Here is a 17125-nt window from a genome sequence, read left to right on the forward strand (position 1 = left end):
TGCTGGTTATTGTGTTGTATGTCGAAAACTCCCCTATCAATAAACATTAGATTTTTTGCTCTTGGCGCGTTTACACCGCAGACATGCAATTATCTCCTAATAGGAGAAATTACTGTAACTTCTCTTTAAATTCCGGTACTGCCGGATTTAATTACTTAAGCAGATTACTCCTACGAGTAACACTTTATGCCTATAACAACCTTAGTTGGCTCTATCTGAAAGTTATTCCAACAATAAGATCTTATATGTTCCGTGTTTATTTTATTAAAAAAATTACAAGCGATACGAGCAGTTTTTATCAGTTTTTGAACATTCCTCCAAAGTTTTGCATCACCGTACTTGTGTTACGAATCAAAAGCACGACATATGTAATTAATAACCCTCAGTGTAGTAGACCAGGATATGATCATGTTATGGGGTTACGCAAAATATGCAATGTCACGTAAGCCAAGAGTTCTTTGTGTGAACCACACCCACATTCAGGCAAGAAAAACAAGATCAATTCTTGTTTTCCCATAAAAAAACCATATTAAATTACCCGGTTCTTATATTAAATTTAACATGAAATACCTCTTAGAGTTTTCTCAGGAGTACAGCGTTGCCTGCACGCACAGCGTCGAGATTAGCAAATTTTAACTGTTTCATTAGTGTTTTTATTGGAGTTTTTGATTGGAGACTTAAGCCACATGAATAAATAAACCACATTCTGCTATCACATTTTGCTATATATTCAATACGAAAATAAATAGGTGCACATACACATAAAGGAGTTAAATTAAGAAGAGGCAGTCGCGGTTCTCGGCCCCTTTCAACTTGCCGACGGTGCCTCCCTAGAAAGAACCTTTACAGGAATCCTTGAAGGGAAACCAAATTGGCCAGTTGAATGAAGACCGACTTACGAGTAATGGATCTATTAAATGGCACCTTGAGGGATTACCACTTGGAGGTAAGCAGTGGCAGCCCTTCGAGGGTGGGTCCCCAGAGCCCATCAGCGACGATTTTACCGGAAGGCCCCTTGATGATGGCTGGGGCGGTTGGTGGACCGCTGATAGCGGCTCCGGCAGCAGACACTCCGATGGTACCACCTCCTTTAGTGATCACACCTAAATGCATCATTTAAATTATGAAATGACGAAATTATGAAATCATCAAATAAAAATGATTTACCAGCAGCAGGGGCGATGGCAAGAGGGGCGGCTACAGCAGCTACAGGAGCTGAGACAGCCCATGGGGAGGCAGCTACAGGAGCTGAGACAGCCCATGGGGAGGCAGCTACAGGAGCTGAGACAGCCCATGGGGAGGCAGCTACGACACCAGCTACAGGAGCGGAAGTGAGGACGGCACCAGTGGAGGTGGGGCCGGTGAGGACGGCTCCGGTGGTTCTGGGTCCGTCAATGATAGCCCCGGTGCTCTAAACGTCTCGTTAATTTCCAATAAACTTGAACCACCTTTATACTACCTTGGGTCCGGCTAAGATGGCTCCAGTGCTGACTGCTCCTCCCCATGTGGCGACGGGGGCGGCTACTGCGAGGGGGGCCGCTACGCCCCATCCTCCCCAACCTCCCAGGAGGCCACTGGGCTTGGCGGCAGCCAGAACCACAAGGGCAGAAAAAACGATCTAAACATTAATAAAAATCTCCAAATTTAACTTCAAGGGGAATATCGCGCTACTTACGAAGCCTTTCATTTTTAATGTGGATTTGTAATGAAACTGCTGAAGTTCGTCAACAAACTGTGTCGAATCAACGGCACCCCCGGACTTATAAACTAAAAAGACGACCTTCGGGTTCCTGGCACCAAGTCACATACGTAATTACCTACGTAGAAGATGTTTTTTTTTATGGAACCTGGAGATTTCTCGTATGTACGTGTGCGATACGAATTGCGAAATATCGCAAGACTTTGAGACCTTGAGTCACGTGTGGTTCTAGGAGGGTGTGTAGGCTCCATTCAGGATATGTTATCTATATTTAGCACCGGACTAAATACTTCTCTATGGTTCAGCAATTTTGCGTGACTTTAGAGATATATGGGAATTCGTAGCCAATCGGCACTTTGTCATTTGAATAAAATGCGCGCTTATTACATCAGAAATTGTCGGGCTTATAACCACTTGGGCGCGACATATTTTAAGTGCAATGAAGATAATTAGAAAAACTATTAGAGCAGCATTGACATTTTAACGATAATCGCTACAATGGCGCATTATCCCTTTTTGGCCTTTGTGCGACCGCTGGCGCAACACGCCCATGGTCAATTAAATATCCGCTTTCCTAATAAATACGGCAATAAAACAAACACAAAAATGATAAGTTATTTACGTTTTTTCGCAGGGAAAAAACATTTACATAAAATGCGATAGCAAAAATCAGCACGATTATGGGAGTCGGTTACTGTTGCGCCCAGTTGTTCTCACGCTAAGTGGAAATGGCCAACACCCACATCTTTAATAATGCAGGGACGGATCCAACTCGGCAGGGATAATTTGGAGTCGAAACCTAAGTTTCCGCATCGCTCTGCTGAACCTGCATCATTTTTTATGGCCCTTGCCGAGATTCATGTGCTCGTGTTAGGCCTGTCCTTAACTTCAGGACAGTTCAAACGGATCGTTCGTTAAACAAGGCGATTCTCTACAGAGGGCAGAAATCCCGTGTTTCTTTCCACATAAAAAATCTTGGAGTCGTGGACTAATGCTTTAAGTAACTTCTTTAAGGCTCACCCTCCCCTAATGCCTATTTCTTCATCGATTCCTCCCAAAATCTGCCCTTATTCACAGCTGCGAACGACAACCATCCGCAGTCCTGCCATTATGACGCTCGCAGAATGTCTTAAGAGAAGCCGCCCACGATCTGGTGACATTAGAATACAGTTAATCGGTTTTTTCCTTTCTGCTATAAATAATAACGTCGATAGAGGTCCATAAATAATGCATGTAATTGTTGCTGATTAACCTTATATTGCTTTTCCTTCAGTAACTGCACAGATTTTTATGGTCGTCCGAGAATGGGGCACTTTTTGTCCACATGTCCACAAGAATGGGCTGGGGTTGAGTCACGGCTTGGCTATTGCCGTGTAATGAGGAAGACATCGGTTTTTTGCAGATAGTCAAATCCGCGGTGAGACCACATTTTTGTGGTGCACGAAGTCCCTTCTTAACACGTAAGATGTAGAGAGGTACGGAGATTTTTCTGTAGAAAAACAGGAAAAATTGAATTTTTGCCGAAGATGCTTGACAATGGGAAATGTAAATTCCTAATTGTACTATGTGATTTGAGGTCCGTTTATTATAAATGCAGACTGACGTCACAAATGACAATGAATTGTTATCAACTAACAAATATAGCTTTATCTTTGTTTGTTGCATTGCGACTTGCGCGTCTAATTACCCCGTTTTCGGGCCAATCTGATGCGACGTTGACACATACATTCGGGAATTTTGAATATTAAATTGTCGAAATTTTGAACGCAAAATTTGCTTTTTGCGCTTTTCTTTATTCGGTTATTTTTCGGTTCTTTTTGAGTTTATTTCCGTTCGTTTTATTATTGTTTCACACTAAAATCTGTTCTTTTAAGAACAAATCTGCGAATAATGCCGAAACACTTAAATAGCCGGTGTAAACAACGCGTTGCGTCTTTAATTTAATATTTTCAACAGCAACGTGATAAAAACGGTCCTTTATTGCCTCTAACCTCTGTGCGAGAGGTAAGTTTATTCGATGTTATTAAAATTGAAAAGTTAATTCAAAAAACTGGGTAAAAGATGTTCTTACAGCCCGTAGCTGCAGTACTTAACTTGGGACATTCTAATGTTGTGGTAATTTTCAAAACAATGAAATCTAGCGAGCCACTTAGATCACCCAAGAAAAACCATAGCAGAGCAAAGAAAGCCATCCATGACCCAACTTTAGACACTGGCGAAGCTCGCAATGCTATTTACGACTTTTATAAAAACCGAAGTTTAAGAAGCTTATTATCTGTTGTGTCTCCGCCAGTCTCCTTAATTAAACCACTAAAGACACCACTAATTTTTGAATCCTGGGCACATATATCTTATCATTTAATTTAATAATAGAATGTAAATACTAAGAAAAGCAAGCTACTTTGAATAGTCTTTTGGATGAAGTTAAACGAAAATAACTGTTCAGTGGCTATCGTTCATCACTTCGCGTTTTACTAAATGGAGTTTCCAATGGCTAAAAGACGACCCGAGAAGGGGACTTATGGAACTTCCAAACGTAGCATTAGACGAAACATGGATTTTTCAGAACGGAACAATTAGTCATTCCCGGTAAGAAGACAACGCAAAAGGTGTCAGCAAGATTAAACTAGACGGTAAAAGGCATGTTTCACTCAAAGTAAGGTAAATTGTATTTAACAACTAAAATATTTTTTTTTATTTAGACATATTCTTCACGCTGGAACTGAAAGTGGTTTTGTCAAAGATGCAGAAACCGTATTTTCGTCAAAAACGCAAGTCACTGATTGTAATAATGACATGACTAGGGACAGTTTTCTCAAACGGTTTGAAGATCGTTTGCTAAAAAATTCAACTGCACTATCAGTTTATCAGTCATTGAGAATGTTCCATATTACAGTATGCTGTTGGAGAAGAGACCAAATGAATCATTGAATAAATCCAACATTCAGAATTGGATGCGTACACAAAATCTCGCACATTCAACGAATATGCTTGAAAATGAACTTTTAGACGTTGCTCTTAGGTAGACATAAAATTTAAAAACAGTATTATTGCTTTTTTAAACGTTTATATTCTAGGGGTAAACTTTCAAAAAAGGACGTTGTTGACGATCTTGCAGAAAAACATGGGCTTACGGTCTTGAGGCTTCCACCGCATTAAAAATGCAATTAAAAATATGGGATATTGCGAAAAATTACTATAATCAACATGTTGGTCGATGTGATAATACGAAAATCGATTGTTTTAATTTGTGGCATGAAGCACTTCCAACTATAACTTCTGAAATCTGGTAAAAAACAGTAATAAAACTATTAATCAGAGGTATCAAAGGGAGCACATTCTGGATCGAGACATACTCTTACCCCTAATTATCAGGGTGAATGAAGGTAACGACAGCAGCGAAAGTGGTTTTCTGTCAGATCGTTAGACGGAAATTAAATTAAAAATATGTTATTGGTTTTTTAAACTTATTTAACCCGTTTTAAGCAAAAAGTATTAAAGCAACTTTCACGTAACTTCGCATTACTTATTGCGTAATATTCGCATACATATCTATTACAATTAAGATTCAATTTAATCCGAGAGGCTCCAAAATTACGTCAGGTTTCAAAACATTGTGTGTTACTTTTGTGATAAAATCAGTCTGCTATCATAACAAAAGGATTATGCCAATTTTCTTATTTTAAATGGCAAATGATTTTTCAATGATCCTTCAGCGTATCAGTTAAAAAAATAAAAATATAAATAAACCTCTATTTGCTTCTTTTTATTGGGCCTTCTCTACCATGTTTTGAGCTTAACAAACCTTTGAAGCTTTGAATATTGTGCCTATCTGAGGGCCCCAGGATTTTCCGATCAAAGTATATTATTAGTTAACGTGGAATATGTAAATACACGAAGAAATTCTAAATAATTGAATTCTGGCAAAAGCTTCTTCGATATGGTATATCATTTTCATTCAGCCTTCAACAGATGACGCCGATTTTGAGATGAGTTTTTCCTCTAATAAACGCACCCGTGGGCGCCATCTACCGGAACGCGTCTATAATTAATACTTCCGGAAGATGTTTTTTAAGCGTCCTAAGGTGGTTTCCAAGTCATTAAAGTACATTTTCGTGGTAAGTTCTTGAAATAATAAATTATTTGTTATAAAACTCCGGGCTACGTACTGTAATCTTGAAAGAAATTTCAGCATTTATTCTTCCGCCCAAAATCACCTTGGAACACCCTTAAGTATAAAAAAATCACAGTTATCTGTGTCCAAAAACCCGCCTAGAAGTGTGATATCGAACTGAATCTGCATGATGTAATTCCACTGGTAAACGGACAATGCAAATGAACATTATCGACCGATAATAATTGCACTTTGAATTTTTTCTGCGGTCTCTAGTCCGTGTGTACCACAGCTCGAAGGTCGTAGTGCGAACTATATATAGGGGGTGTAACTCGGACTAGGGCACAGTCAAGTCCAGCTCTCTAGACACGACAAGATCTCACAATGAACGGTTTGGTAAGAAGCCTGTTTGTTTCCCTTCTATAGAAAATTCTAAAATTTCATCAATGAAATGCAGATCATCGCCCTTGCCACCCTCTCCGTCGCCTATGCCGCCCCTAGCGGTGTTGTCCTCGGACACGGATTGGGCTTGGGACTCGGTCTCGGACATGGAATCGCCCTTGCCGGACCTGTCGCTCATGGAGCCGTCATTGCCGGACCTGCCGCCCATGGTGCTACTGTTGTAGGACCCTCCACTCTTGGAGCTGCTGTCGTAGGACCTTCCACCCATGGAGCCACCATTGTTGGAGCCTCAGCTGGACACTCTGCTATTGTAGGACCCGCCGTTGGACATGGTGCCGTTATCGGTAATTATATATTTTAAATATAAGTTCAGTTTATCTCACCATTGTCTCGACAGGCTCAGGTTTGGGATTGGGAGTTGGTCTTGGACACGGTGTAGGTCTCGCCCATGGTGTCAGCGTTGTTGGACCTCCAACTGTGCCCGCCACCATCGCTGGACCCGCTGGAGCCATCCACGCTGATGGACTCTGGGGACCCACCCTTGCTCATGGTCATGGTGGCCATTGGTAATCACCCGAACTACCATCCCGCTTTTTAAGCCCTCCGGCGAATAATCTTTAAATATTTTTGCAAGATAAATTTAATTTTCTGCTCAATGTATTTAAGGAACTTTTCACCAATTGGGCGTGGCTGATTTTCTGCTGTGTGACCTGTATTTACTGCCTCTTGATTTGTATACACATTGTATATTTTGTACTGTATTATATTAATTAGTGAGAGAGCAAGAGTGTTCAATAAAGAACTCTACTTTACACGTTATTTGCTTTTCAAGTGCCCTTTTGAAAAAATTATAACTATGGTTCATTCCGGCTAAATCATATGGTGTCGAAAAAATTAACTACGCCACTGGTTTTTGTAACAAAACTATAGAGTCTGTCTTAATTTTTTTCGATATCTTCTAGAATAAATGATATATAGAGAACTCATAAAATGCCGAATTTTTTAAACAATCTGTATCTATGAACTAAAATGGCAACGACTTTTCTGTACCTATGGACTTTCACTTTATGAAAATCGAGAATAGGGATCCAAAAACCACATGTTTTTAACTTTAATAATAACTGAGGTACCTCGTAAAACCATCGAATTTGCGACACCTTGTAAATTCCTACAGGTATGTTAATCTGCACTAAGCTGTTTAATTTAATTTTGTGGGCTTGCTACTACTTTTCACTGGTTAATTTTCCAATTTTTCAAATGTTTTTAGTGTCTTTGTCTGTTTTCCTCGTTTTCTTGATTTATTCCTTCCTTAAATTCTCTTTTTGATATCCAATTTCTCATTTAAAGTGTACTATTACCCAATTTTACTGTGTTTTTTCAGATTTATATTTACTATCTACAACATACAATTGTAGATTCTATATCCTTTTAAAGTTTTTTTTCATTCTACTAATTTCCCGCTTAACTACAAATTTTTAATTAAGAAAAAAATGAATAATAAGAAGCCGATTTCTGGACGAAAAAGGGCAATAATGTCAATATGAGTAATATAGGAATTTATTTGGGGCCACGAAAAAACCTAAAATACTTGAGCCCGTAACAAAATTTTTGATAATGGTATATCAGTTTCTTTGACCCCACAATAGATGGCGCTAATTTTTTTAAATTGAGTTATTGCCAGATGAATTAACCCCCAAGCGCCATCTACCGGAACGCGTTTTTAACTAATTCTTACACAGTTTAATTTTTAAGCGTTTTAGGTGGTTTTCTGATATATTTTCGTCGCAAATATCTCGAAATTATACTGATTCGTTATAAAATTGCGAGTTACATACATAGATTCCATATACTTTTTAGATTCTCTTTCATTCCGTCAACTGCTTCTCCACTGCACTTTTGCAAGCAACCTGCACTTGAACCCTCGAACCAGTAAAACACCCAAGACCAATTCTCCTGGAAATGCATCTATGCATCAGAAATGCCTTTCTAAACTTTATAAACTCATAACTTAAATCTGTCACGGCGTTTAATACCCTCGCCGATCCCATGCAAAGCCACAAGCCCATTCTCCACCCATGAGTACGAACCCAGAAATGCGGGCCACCCCACGATCACGTTATCAAGTCGCACATAGCGCTAAGAAAAAGCATTTTAGTACCATGCTAAATGCAGGAAAATACGTCTTGAAATAAGGTGTGGCACTACATGGTACTGAAAAAATGTAGCAAGGACTCGTAGCGGTATAAAATAGAAATTATAAGGTAAAATAATATCAACGCGGTACCACTTTTCATTCCGAGATCCTGTTCGGTGCCTGTTGTCGGGGAAGACATACCATTATGCACTTCGAGGTGGTACGTACTCTAACGATTTGAAAAACTGTTGTGAATGAGTGATGGTGGTACTTGAGGCTTATGGGTGTATATTATTTAAATTGCGTGATTGTTATGTAACAATGAGAGGTGCTTTTTGTCCCAGAGTTGTAGTTCACCTTCAAATGAGGTTTATGTAACTATAACATAAAAATATTGTTGTGTATAGTCAGGTTACTTGAAAAAGTTGTTGACATTTTTTTCCTATAGATATTCCTTCTGCTCTTCGGCTTTAGCTACGCAGCTCCTCACGCAGGACTTCCCTTGCTGGGTCCTGGAGGCGGGGGCATTTTCAAAGGTCCCGATTCCGAGACCATCATCCGAGGTCCTGATGGAAGTGAGATCACCTCAGAGCAATTAGGAGGAGTTGTGGTCAAGGAGGATGGACTTTCCGAACAGCCCATTATTGTGGCCGAACCCGAGGTAGCTATTTATATTGCTATTCACTTAGTATATCAAAATTTCTCCTCAGGTCTCTGCCCTCGGACCAATAGTTGCCTCAACAGCTGCCCCAATTCTAGCCCCAGTTATAGCCTCGGTTGCACCACCACTGTCAGTCCCAATTTCCGTTCCCGTTGCCCCGCCTCTAGTTTCAGCTGCAGTCGGTATCAAACCTATCGAAATAGTGCAGCAAGATCCTCACATCATAGAAACTGAGATTATTGAGGCGCCTGACGTGGAACCTGAGCAAAGTTCGGATTTGGAGGGCCCTTCTGGCAGGATTATCACGAAAGGGTCTGCCTCAGTGATATCCGGCCCTGCCTCCACTACCATTACAGGTTTGAGAATAGTTTTTTTTTTTTTTTAAATTAATTATTGTTTAATGCCTGTGAGTAGAACCTCGGAAAATCATCGTGGCTCCGCCCAAAATCGCAGTATCCCTGCATGAAACTCCATATGTTGCTTCGTTGCCATCTTTAACAGTCTCCACGTTGGCTCCTCTGCCTGCAGTAGCAGCATCTCCTACTTTAATTTCCAGCACGGAAATTCCGCTTGATTTGGGGCATTCCACTGCAGTTCCCTTGTCGGGGCTCTCTTCTACTATCGACTCAAAAAGTATCGATTTAGGTGACTTTTTATTCAATTGCAAATTTCGCATTGGTGATGACATTTATTAGGGATTGGTAATGCTGCGGGAGCCCCACTGGTTGAATACAGCTCGTCTAATGGGGTTATTAGTGGAGGTATAGGCGGCCTGATTTCGTCCACTTCTGCCCCCCTGATTTCCAGCACCATTCTCCGTAAGTGCCTCCTTTTACTATTGGACATAGATAATACAAAAAAATTAGCCCTTCCAGCTGCAGATCTTGTAGCCCCTGCAGCCCCCATTGCGCTGGCCCCTTCAACCAACATCCAAAGGATACCTAAAATTGTGGATTCCATTGCTGCAGATGGGAGAATAGGTAAGACATTAGTATATCTCAAAGGCAATTTTATAATCTTGCCGGACTGCGTCAGATATGGGCGATTCATTGTATCAAACCCCTGCATACAAACTACCCCATGTTTTGAGCTCGGCCCTTTCCAGATTTTACAGGAAAGCCTCCTTGAAGAACACAGATCGTGTGGTTATTGACGATAAGATGGGTAAGAAAATCTCCCATTATCGTCTATCTCTCTCTCGCCCTTCTTTAATCTGTCTGCTTCTTTCTACTGCCATTTTCAACCCTAACTACCACTGAATGACTGTCTTTGCAGGAGAACTTCTACAGAACGAAATTTCCGATCTTTCCCAAACCGAGTATCTCGGCCCGGCCTTGGCTCAGGGGGGCATCGATACTTCACAGATTAACTTGGCCCAAGTGCCCCTTTCTCAAGTGTCCAAAATAGGAGACGGGGCCTACTCCTATGAAACTGGTTTAGGCGGAGGAGTCAGATGGGACAGTCGGTATAAAAGGGACAATTTCGACCAGGCAAAGAAATAAGGGCGCAGCTATTGTTATATTGTTATGATTACTAGTCAGAGATGTTACTATTATACGCAATTTAGATTAATGTTACTAAGTTCTAATTGTGTTTATGTATTCTATTCAGATATTTAATAAATAAGCTCATAGATTATCGAAGTTTCTGTTGTGTTCAACCTTAAAATTCAAAGTTTTACAACCTCTTTGGTGCCATGTATTTACAAACTTCTAAACCTAACATGATTTTTCATTAAACATTGAAAATTTAAAAAAATTATCTACAAACATTAAGACATTTTCATGTACACCTCCAGAATGGCAACAAGGCATCGTTCTTTTGTTTGAAAATGGCCATGGCAGCAATGGAGTGACTCAAGCTGTTACAATGCCACCGATGTTGCCACTGTGACATTTTTCTCTGGAGGTTTGTAGGTTGAGTTGCTGTAGATCTAAAATTTCCAATTTGGGTTATTTTTTCGATTAAGAAATAAAAAGTTGCCTGTTAGGTAAAGAAAACTACTAAAGGGCGTTTTCGTAGCTAACCTGGTGAATCCTAATTAGGAACCATCAGGCAATTTCTGTCAATTTTTGCCTTATTCAGGAAAGTTACCAGATTTTGGTTACCCACAGATATAAGTTAAACATTTAATCCGGGATTTCAATAGGAAGAAAAATTCTATTCGCATTAAAAATCACATTTATTGATACACCTATACTTTTTACCTTAAATCCATACGGAAGACATAATAAAACTATTCCTGGAGCTTGCCTAAGATCGCATCAGCCGAGACCCATTATCACCCTTAACCAGCTTATCCAATCCAACCTAAAAATACATAGAATTTCCGCAACAATTCTTACAATCTGGTAGCCTCTTGAGGGCGCTTACCTCCTAAAACTTTCGAAGGTCCAGCAATAACCGGAGCTCCCCAGGGTGAGCTGATCACTGTTCCTGAAGGTCCAGCCAAAACAGCCCTTAAAAACAAAAACCGTTTTTTTAACATTCACCGTTCGCTACACCATGAACCTACCCTGCGGGCGCAGCTAGGGCTGGAGCGGCTAGAACTGTGGGAGTAAGAAGAGGGGCACTCACTACCCCTCCAAGGGCGGGCCCTGCAGCTACAGTACCTCCTGGAAATCACCAAATTAGCTGTAGTAACAGATATTTGAAAGGAAGATTTTACCGATGGCAGAAGCTGTTATGGCACTACCGTCTGGGCCTAAAAGGGAAGTCGCCGCTGATGGGCCTTTCAAAACGATGCCAGGAGCTGCGGACCCTATCAGGCCTAGAGGGCCTAGCCAGCTGGGCTTAGCATGAGCTTGGTAGATGGTCGATAGGGCGAATAGTACCTACAGTGGTGCAGGTTTTCATGGCGTTATCTTGGTATTTGTAGTACTTACCAAAAGGTATTTCATTTTGATTGCACTGTTATAACTGAGTGAACTAATTTCAGAATTAGTAATGTCATATTAAAGCATTATCTGGTCGCTTTTATAAGAGTCCCAGAAAGACAGACGTCCTTCGGATGATTAACCCATATTCATAAATCCATCCCATGCACTGTCGCCTTACCGCAACCATTATATATGTCGCAATTTCTGATACATTTTTATTTGAATTTTTATAAAACGATCTTAAGAATATTGTTTTCCGTGTTTTATCCTTCTGGGCACCTCCCATTAGAGCTGCGCTCGCAATTTACCTGTTAATTCGTTTAGGTATAAGATAATGGATGATGCTGTTGGTTGTGGCTTTAAGATGGTACTTAAAGGATAATAACGATGATTGAGATTAAATGAAAATTAATGGAAATGGGGGAAGTGTGAGTGTAGTAGATTGTGATATAGGAACGCAGGTGAGCTACTGTAAATTTCGTAATGCAATTCAAATTTTTAAGGCGATATTACGTATGCCATTGCGCGTGGGCCTCGCCCTATCTTTCTGTGCGATTACAGGAAAATTTAAAAATGGGTAATAGGACATGACAGCTGATACTGCCCTAGAGGCGTAACAAGAAATGTGCTTTGCATTGGTGATTTTGTATTGGCGCTCACAGAACCAGTCGATAGAGAATGTCGGAAGGATCAGACCAACAACAGAGTCGCATATGAATATTCAAGAACAAGTCTTGAAAATTGTAAATCTGTTTAATATGATTTAAATGTATTATTACTGATATTCATTTTTGGTGTAGAAGTATATTCCTGATAGATTGGAGGGAGGAACTTTCTTGACAGATTGGCGAGAGGCATCTTCCCGACAGATTGGTGGAAGAAGTGTAGTGAAATTGAAGTATTGTTTTATAGCGTATTAATGGAAAAATTTACGACAATTTGATTTCATATTTACTATTAAATTATTATTACAGTACCACTGCATGATTATGTATTCTTATAAAGCTTACTAAAGAAATTAATTACTTTTAGATTTTATGGATTTGCATAGGAGATAAACAACATTTTCATGCACCAGACAAATAGGAAACAGTAGAAAATACTCAATTTTGCCTCAGCAACTGCTTTCATTGAACGCAATTTTCTTCTCCAATCCAAAAAACTTAACTCCTCAGGATCGAACCATATTTACTGATTCTTGGAGTTGGTCAGTTTCACTACAAGCTTACTCATAGGCCTATTAGGGCGGACAATTTTTAATCAAAAATTAGAAACTGCCGATAATCAATAGATCACATCGTCTAGCGTAAAAAAGATGGTGTAACATGTCGCTCAACTATCGTAAGAACAAACAATTATTATTATTATCCGAAGGTTAAGGCTGTCACACATGCAAATGCCCAACTACATTATAGCTATATAAAGGCAGGGTTGTTTAGATCAAATTACATCAGTCTCTCTATCTTTTCGTCTGGGTAAGAACAACCACTGCACCAATTCAACTATGAACTCCATGGTAAGTCCAGTTTCAATTAGTTTGAACTTACTAATCCAGCTCCTGGCAGCTCGTAGCTTTCTTCGTGGTCTGCGTGGCAGCCTACAGCCAAGCCTCAATCCTAGGCTTAGGCGCCACCCTCGTGGGGCCCGGTAATCCTGGTGCATTGATCACTGGACCTGCAGCTGAAGCTAAGTTGCTGGGACCTGATGGCAGTGCCATTGCCGCAGCCGCCCAAGCCGGAGCCGTAGCTGCTTCCCCCATTGGAGGAGGTGAGGTTCCGGATTAAGTGTAGTTTTGAGTGAGCTCGTGATTGTTTTGCAGGCGTGGTGAGTGGTGCCGTAGCCCCCGGATCCATCGCCCTTGGCCTGGGACACGGAGGTTTGCTCTTGGGTTAACTCCCGAGCGATCTGACGTTGGCTGATTCGGTTGTGATCTAATTTTTGTTTAAACTAAGTTCGTAATATACAAGTTTCCTACTGAGTTGTGTTTGTTGGTTAATACACCGGGAATCAGTGCAGAGCCAGAATAGTGTTAAACAGCCGCGGTTACCGCCGGGATTCCCCGTTTGATCACCATTACACGAGGCAGCCAATTAGTACTACTTAAATTTGAACAATTTTGCCACTACGAACACAACTAATTCCGTTTTCATCATCGCGCTATAATAGGTTGTTTGTTGTTAGCCGAGTACCCACGGGTTCTCATCCTTATCAATAATAACAGTTTTTTCTATTCTCCATACAAAGGCTGATAGCCTACAAAAGGATCTTAGTTTTTATTAATTATTTATGATTAATTACATTAAGGTTCTGTGGAGACCATTGGCGTGGTCAGACCAGCTCCCTCAAATTCCAATTGCAAGAGAGAACGCAAGTGAAAGGGACAAGACGAAGGAAATCATGTTCTTAGCGTGAATTAAAACGGGGAATTAGCACACGGCTTAAAACTCATATTAATTGTTTAAATGGTTTAAACGGCAAATTATTGCATCCTATACCGGCAATTTGCATTTGAAGATGCGTCAAGCAAGCTATAATTAATAGGATCGGCAAATATGGTTGGGTCAGTTAGATCATTATTTTCTCATATTTATTCGGTAAGCGATCGTCACCTGATGGGCTTAAAAGGAAATTTTATAGAATGCTGCTTTTCGAACTATAATTAGCTTTCCGTAGAAACGCTCATTATTGGAAAAATCCCCCCCCCCCCCCCCACCCCCAAGAGCGCATATGCTCCAACATCAACCACCAACCACCCTTCAGCTAAAGATGCCACTTGCGGCTAAAATTTGAAACTTTTCAAAACCGCAACCGCTGTTTCCTGGTTTCCATCATTTTCACTGTTTCCATTAATTTAGTCCATAAACATTACATAATAAAAATCCGTTTGTCGAGAACCAACCAATAGGGAGACGCTGTGAAACGTTGCCGCTAATTTATAAGGTGCTCAAGATCCGTGTGAAGATGAGTCAAAAGTGAATCACCCTGTAGCTACAGGGATATCCCATCTCGCACAATAATATGGCGAGGTCATCATAATTCGTGTTGGAATATAAAAATCAGCGACGATAATCCGCTATTATTAGTAAACTTTGATCATCTCTAAGAGCATCTAGGTCCAGTGAATAAACCAGTGAAAAGATGCAAAAATTTTTGGTAAGTTCCATATAATCAAAAACTCGGAAAATCCCTTCACCAAAAAATCGAATTTAGTGTTTGGCAGTAGCGCTGCTGCTTGCCTTTGCGACCTCAACGGCTTTGCCCCACTACGGGGGAGGATGTCCGGGAGCCTGCTCGGGAGGAGCTGGAGGGTACTCCTCTGGGGGAGGAGGCACACTAATTCAAGGTCCCAGTGCAAGTGCCACTGTCATTGGGCCTAGTGACCCAGGGGCCACGATTCAAGGGCCGCGAGCTGAGGCCACAATCCAAGGCTCCGGCGGAGGGCAAATATCCTCCAATGATATTGGAGGTAGCATCTACGCTCCTCCTAAGCAAGGTATGGAGAAAAGGGCCTGTTATGAGGCTCAATTATTTCATAATTTAGAGAACATGACTGAGTAAGAATGAATGTTTCCTGCAGGAGGAATAATCCAGTCTTCAGTATCGCCTGGATATATTTCCGTGGGAGGAGGAGGCGGAGGTGGTTACTCATCTGGCGGTGGTTGCAGCGGAGGCTGTGGAGGAAGTGGGCAAGTTTACCCAGGTTGTTATTTATCTTATGACTTCAAAGGAGACTTAAATTATTTTTTTTTTTAGGGGGCAGAGGCAGTGGAGCTGAAGGGCAGGTTTACCCAGGGGGAAGAGGAAGTGGGGCCGAAGGGCAGGTTTACCCGGGGGGCCGAGGCAGTGGGGCTGAAGGACAGTGGCAGCCTGATTATCGGGAGAAGCAGTTCGACGATGGGCTTTACAAGTTTGAAATCTCATTCTAATGCCGGAGGGATGTTACTTAAATATTCTTTTAGGGGAGAAGGGTCCTATCAAGGGGGATATGCAGCGTCATCACAACAGGGAGGATGGGGCGGAGCATCGGCAGGGGCAGGAGTTGGGGCATATGCGGGATCAGGAGGGTATGGGGGCTCCTGTGGAAGGTGCGGAAAGTAAGAACAGACGCTTGATGTAATTTAATCATATCTATTTGCTTATACATAGAGTTGAAAACTTGACTTCAACAATAAACACTGCCTTGTTGACATTTGCATTGTACCTAAATAGAATTTGTTCTATAGATAAAAACGCATTTGAATTAAATTTTTATTCATATATTACTTCCATGAAGTTCTAAGGGGCTACAATGACCTCGGGGCCTGAATAATACACTACTCTTGAATATGAGTATGGTCGGAACCATGGGCCCCAGCCCCAGACATATGGACCTATTCCCAAATGCTAAAACAAGATTCCTCGTCACTACTCTTTCTTACTTAAACCCATTCCTTGACCCAAGTGCTTACCACCCACGGTCGTGGCTGAGGATTCGGATCAGGTTTAGCATCAGGGCTGGCTTCTGGATCAGCGTCTGGAATTGGTGCTGCGCGGCTCGCGATAACACTAAGGACTAGGAGTACCAAGAGCTGGAACCAAAAGAGATATTTTCTGCATGAGGCGGCATGCAGATACATTCAGGCGGATGTCTATTTACCTCAGGACGCATAATGATTAAGTTTCCACTAGGCGAGTGACAAAGAACGAATGCTGGAAATTGCCTTGAAAACTGAGCAGATCTTCCATTACAGTGAAATATTTATTGTTAAATTTTCTCGCACGTTGGACTCATATTTTTCATCAAGCCGCGTAATTGCTTACAAATTAACGTCATGTTTTAAATGCCCACATTTTAATTGCAATTCTATGAATATATTGCGATCATTTTGCATTTAACCATTATTAATCATTATAGGGAACACCATAATGGACAGTTGTAGCGAGATATTTAAAATACGCTTCAGGGAATTCCCCCTTTATACGCGTATTTCTCAAATAGCTTAAATGGCTTCGGCAATATTTATTATGATAATATATTACTCAGCAAATTGAAACCGTAAAATTTAATTTATTGTAGTAACTCAAATTAATATTCTAAATCTTTCTCTACAGGAAAATCCGGAAACAATGAAATAAATCTCTTTACAATGGGATAAAATCCAGCTATTTTTCCGTTAATGAAAATACTCATCGGCTACAAAATGAGCAGAAAATCGCTTCAATCTACTATAGAGAAACAGGCAGGCTTTAAAATTCA

The 17125-nt window shown here is 40.8% G+C and overlaps 6 protein-coding genes across 7 annotated transcripts; 4 read left to right on the top strand and 2 right to left on the bottom strand.

The window, feature by feature from the left end:
* Window positions 1-704: 704 nt before the first annotated feature.
* LOC136413054 (cuticle protein 65-like) lies at window positions 705-1821 on the bottom strand. The gene is made up of 4 exons (XM_066396403.1): window positions 1676-1821; window positions 1460-1618; window positions 1168-1411; window positions 705-1103 (listed from the first exon to the last, which is right to left on the bottom strand). The coding sequence occupies exons 1-4, from the start codon at window positions 1685-1687 to the stop codon at window positions 934-936; spliced, it is 585 nt and encodes a 194-aa protein (XP_066252500.1). The 5' UTR covers window positions 1688-1821; the 3' UTR covers window positions 705-933.
* A 4236-nt stretch (window positions 1822-6057) lies between these two features.
* Window positions 6058-7027, top strand: LOC136413058 (cuticle protein 65-like). Its single transcript, XM_066396408.1, has 3 exons — window positions 6058-6209; window positions 6271-6559; window positions 6613-7027. Exons 1-3 carry the CDS (start codon window positions 6198-6200, stop codon window positions 6783-6785), a joined length of 474 nt encoding a protein of 157 aa, XP_066252505.1. The 5' UTR covers window positions 6058-6197; the 3' UTR covers window positions 6786-7027.
* A 1397-nt stretch (window positions 7028-8424) lies between these two features.
* On the top strand, window positions 8425-10648 carry LOC136413043 (calphotin-like). 2 transcript variants are annotated; one of them, XM_066396385.1, is made up of 8 exons: window positions 8425-8569; window positions 8798-9010; window positions 9060-9366; window positions 9425-9655; window positions 9706-9828; window positions 9877-9990; window positions 10046-10174; window positions 10286-10648. In XM_066396385.1, exons 1-8 carry the CDS (start codon window positions 8555-8557, stop codon window positions 10510-10512), a joined length of 1359 nt encoding a protein of 452 aa, XP_066252482.1. In that variant the 5' UTR covers window positions 8425-8554; the 3' UTR covers window positions 10513-10648. The 2 variants fall into 2 exon arrangements, with proteins under 2 accessions (XP_066252482.1, XP_066252483.1); XM_066396386.1 differs by lacking the exon at window positions 10046-10174.
* A 520-nt stretch (window positions 10649-11168) lies between these two features.
* Window positions 11169-12044, bottom strand: LOC136412936 (uncharacterized). The gene is made up of 5 exons (XM_066396205.1): window positions 11896-12044; window positions 11679-11844; window positions 11526-11625; window positions 11384-11469; window positions 11169-11320 (listed from the first exon to the last, which is right to left on the bottom strand). The coding sequence occupies exons 1-5, from the start codon at window positions 11908-11910 to the stop codon at window positions 11307-11309; spliced, it is 381 nt and encodes a 126-aa protein (XP_066252302.1). The 5' UTR covers window positions 11911-12044; the 3' UTR covers window positions 11169-11306.
* A 1216-nt stretch (window positions 12045-13260) lies between these two features.
* On the top strand, window positions 13261-13867 carry LOC136412937 (uncharacterized). The gene is made up of 3 exons (XM_066396206.1): window positions 13261-13405; window positions 13455-13656; window positions 13709-13867. Exons 1-3 carry the CDS (start codon window positions 13394-13396, stop codon window positions 13780-13782), a joined length of 288 nt encoding a protein of 95 aa, XP_066252303.1. The 5' UTR covers window positions 13261-13393; the 3' UTR covers window positions 13783-13867.
* An 890-nt stretch (window positions 13868-14757) lies between these two features.
* LOC136412935 (uncharacterized) lies at window positions 14758-16130 on the top strand. Its single transcript, XM_066396204.1, has 5 exons — window positions 14758-15042; window positions 15100-15382; window positions 15467-15589; window positions 15643-15796; window positions 15849-16130. Exons 1-5 carry the CDS (start codon window positions 15028-15030, stop codon window positions 15985-15987), a joined length of 714 nt encoding a protein of 237 aa, XP_066252301.1. The 5' UTR covers window positions 14758-15027; the 3' UTR covers window positions 15988-16130.
* Window positions 16131-17125: the final 995 nt, after the last annotated feature.

This window comes from Euwallacea similis, chromosome 13 (assembly GCF_039881205.1).
Source record: "Euwallacea similis isolate ESF13 chromosome 13, ESF131.1, whole genome shotgun sequence".
Lineage (NCBI taxonomy): Eukaryota > Metazoa > Arthropoda > Insecta > Coleoptera > Curculionidae > Euwallacea > Euwallacea similis.

Excerpts from the sequence above, each read along its gene's own strand:
- LOC136413054 (XM_066396403.1), bottom strand. Across the intron at positions 1,412-1,459 it reads CCATCTTAGCCGGACCCAAG|AGCACCGGGGCTATCATTGA; the intron begins GTAGTATAAAGG and ends CGAGACGTTTAG. Across the intron at positions 1,104-1,167 it reads TGCCATCGCCCCTGCTGCTG|GTGTGATCACTAAAGGAGGT; the intron begins GTAAATCATTTT and ends TGATGCATTTAG.
- LOC136413058 (XM_066396408.1), top strand. Across the intron at positions 6,560-6,612 it reads TGGACATGGTGCCGTTATCG|GCTCAGGTTTGGGATTGGGA; the intron begins GTAATTATATAT and ends TTGTCTCGACAG.
- LOC136413043 (XM_066396385.1), top strand. Across the intron at positions 9,011-9,059 it reads TTATTGTGGCCGAACCCGAG|GTCTCTGCCCTCGGACCAAT; the intron begins GTAGCTATTTAT and ends ATTTCTCCTCAG. Across the intron at positions 9,829-9,876 it reads GATTTCCAGCACCATTCTCC|CCCTTCCAGCTGCAGATCTT; the intron begins GTAAGTGCCTCC and ends CAAAAAAATTAG.
- LOC136412936 (XM_066396205.1), bottom strand. Across the intron at positions 11,626-11,678 it reads CATAACAGCTTCTGCCATCG|GAGGTACTGTAGCTGCAGGG; the intron begins GTAAAATCTTCC and ends GGTGATTTCCAG. Across the intron at positions 11,470-11,525 it reads GCCCTAGCTGCGCCCGCAGG|GGCTGTTTTGGCTGGACCTT; the intron begins GTAGGTTCATGG and ends TTTGTTTTTAAG.
- LOC136412937 (XM_066396206.1), top strand. Across the intron at positions 13,657-13,708 it reads TGCTTCCCCCATTGGAGGAG|GCGTGGTGAGTGGTGCCGTA; the intron begins GTGAGGTTCCGG and ends ATTGTTTTGCAG.
- LOC136412935 (XM_066396204.1), top strand. Across the intron at positions 15,383-15,466 it reads CTACGCTCCTCCTAAGCAAG|GAGGAATAATCCAGTCTTCA; the intron begins GTATGGAGAAAA and ends TGTTTCCTGCAG. Across the intron at positions 15,590-15,642 it reads AAGTGGGCAAGTTTACCCAG|GGGGCAGAGGCAGTGGAGCT; the intron begins GTTGTTATTTAT and ends TTTTTTTTTTAG.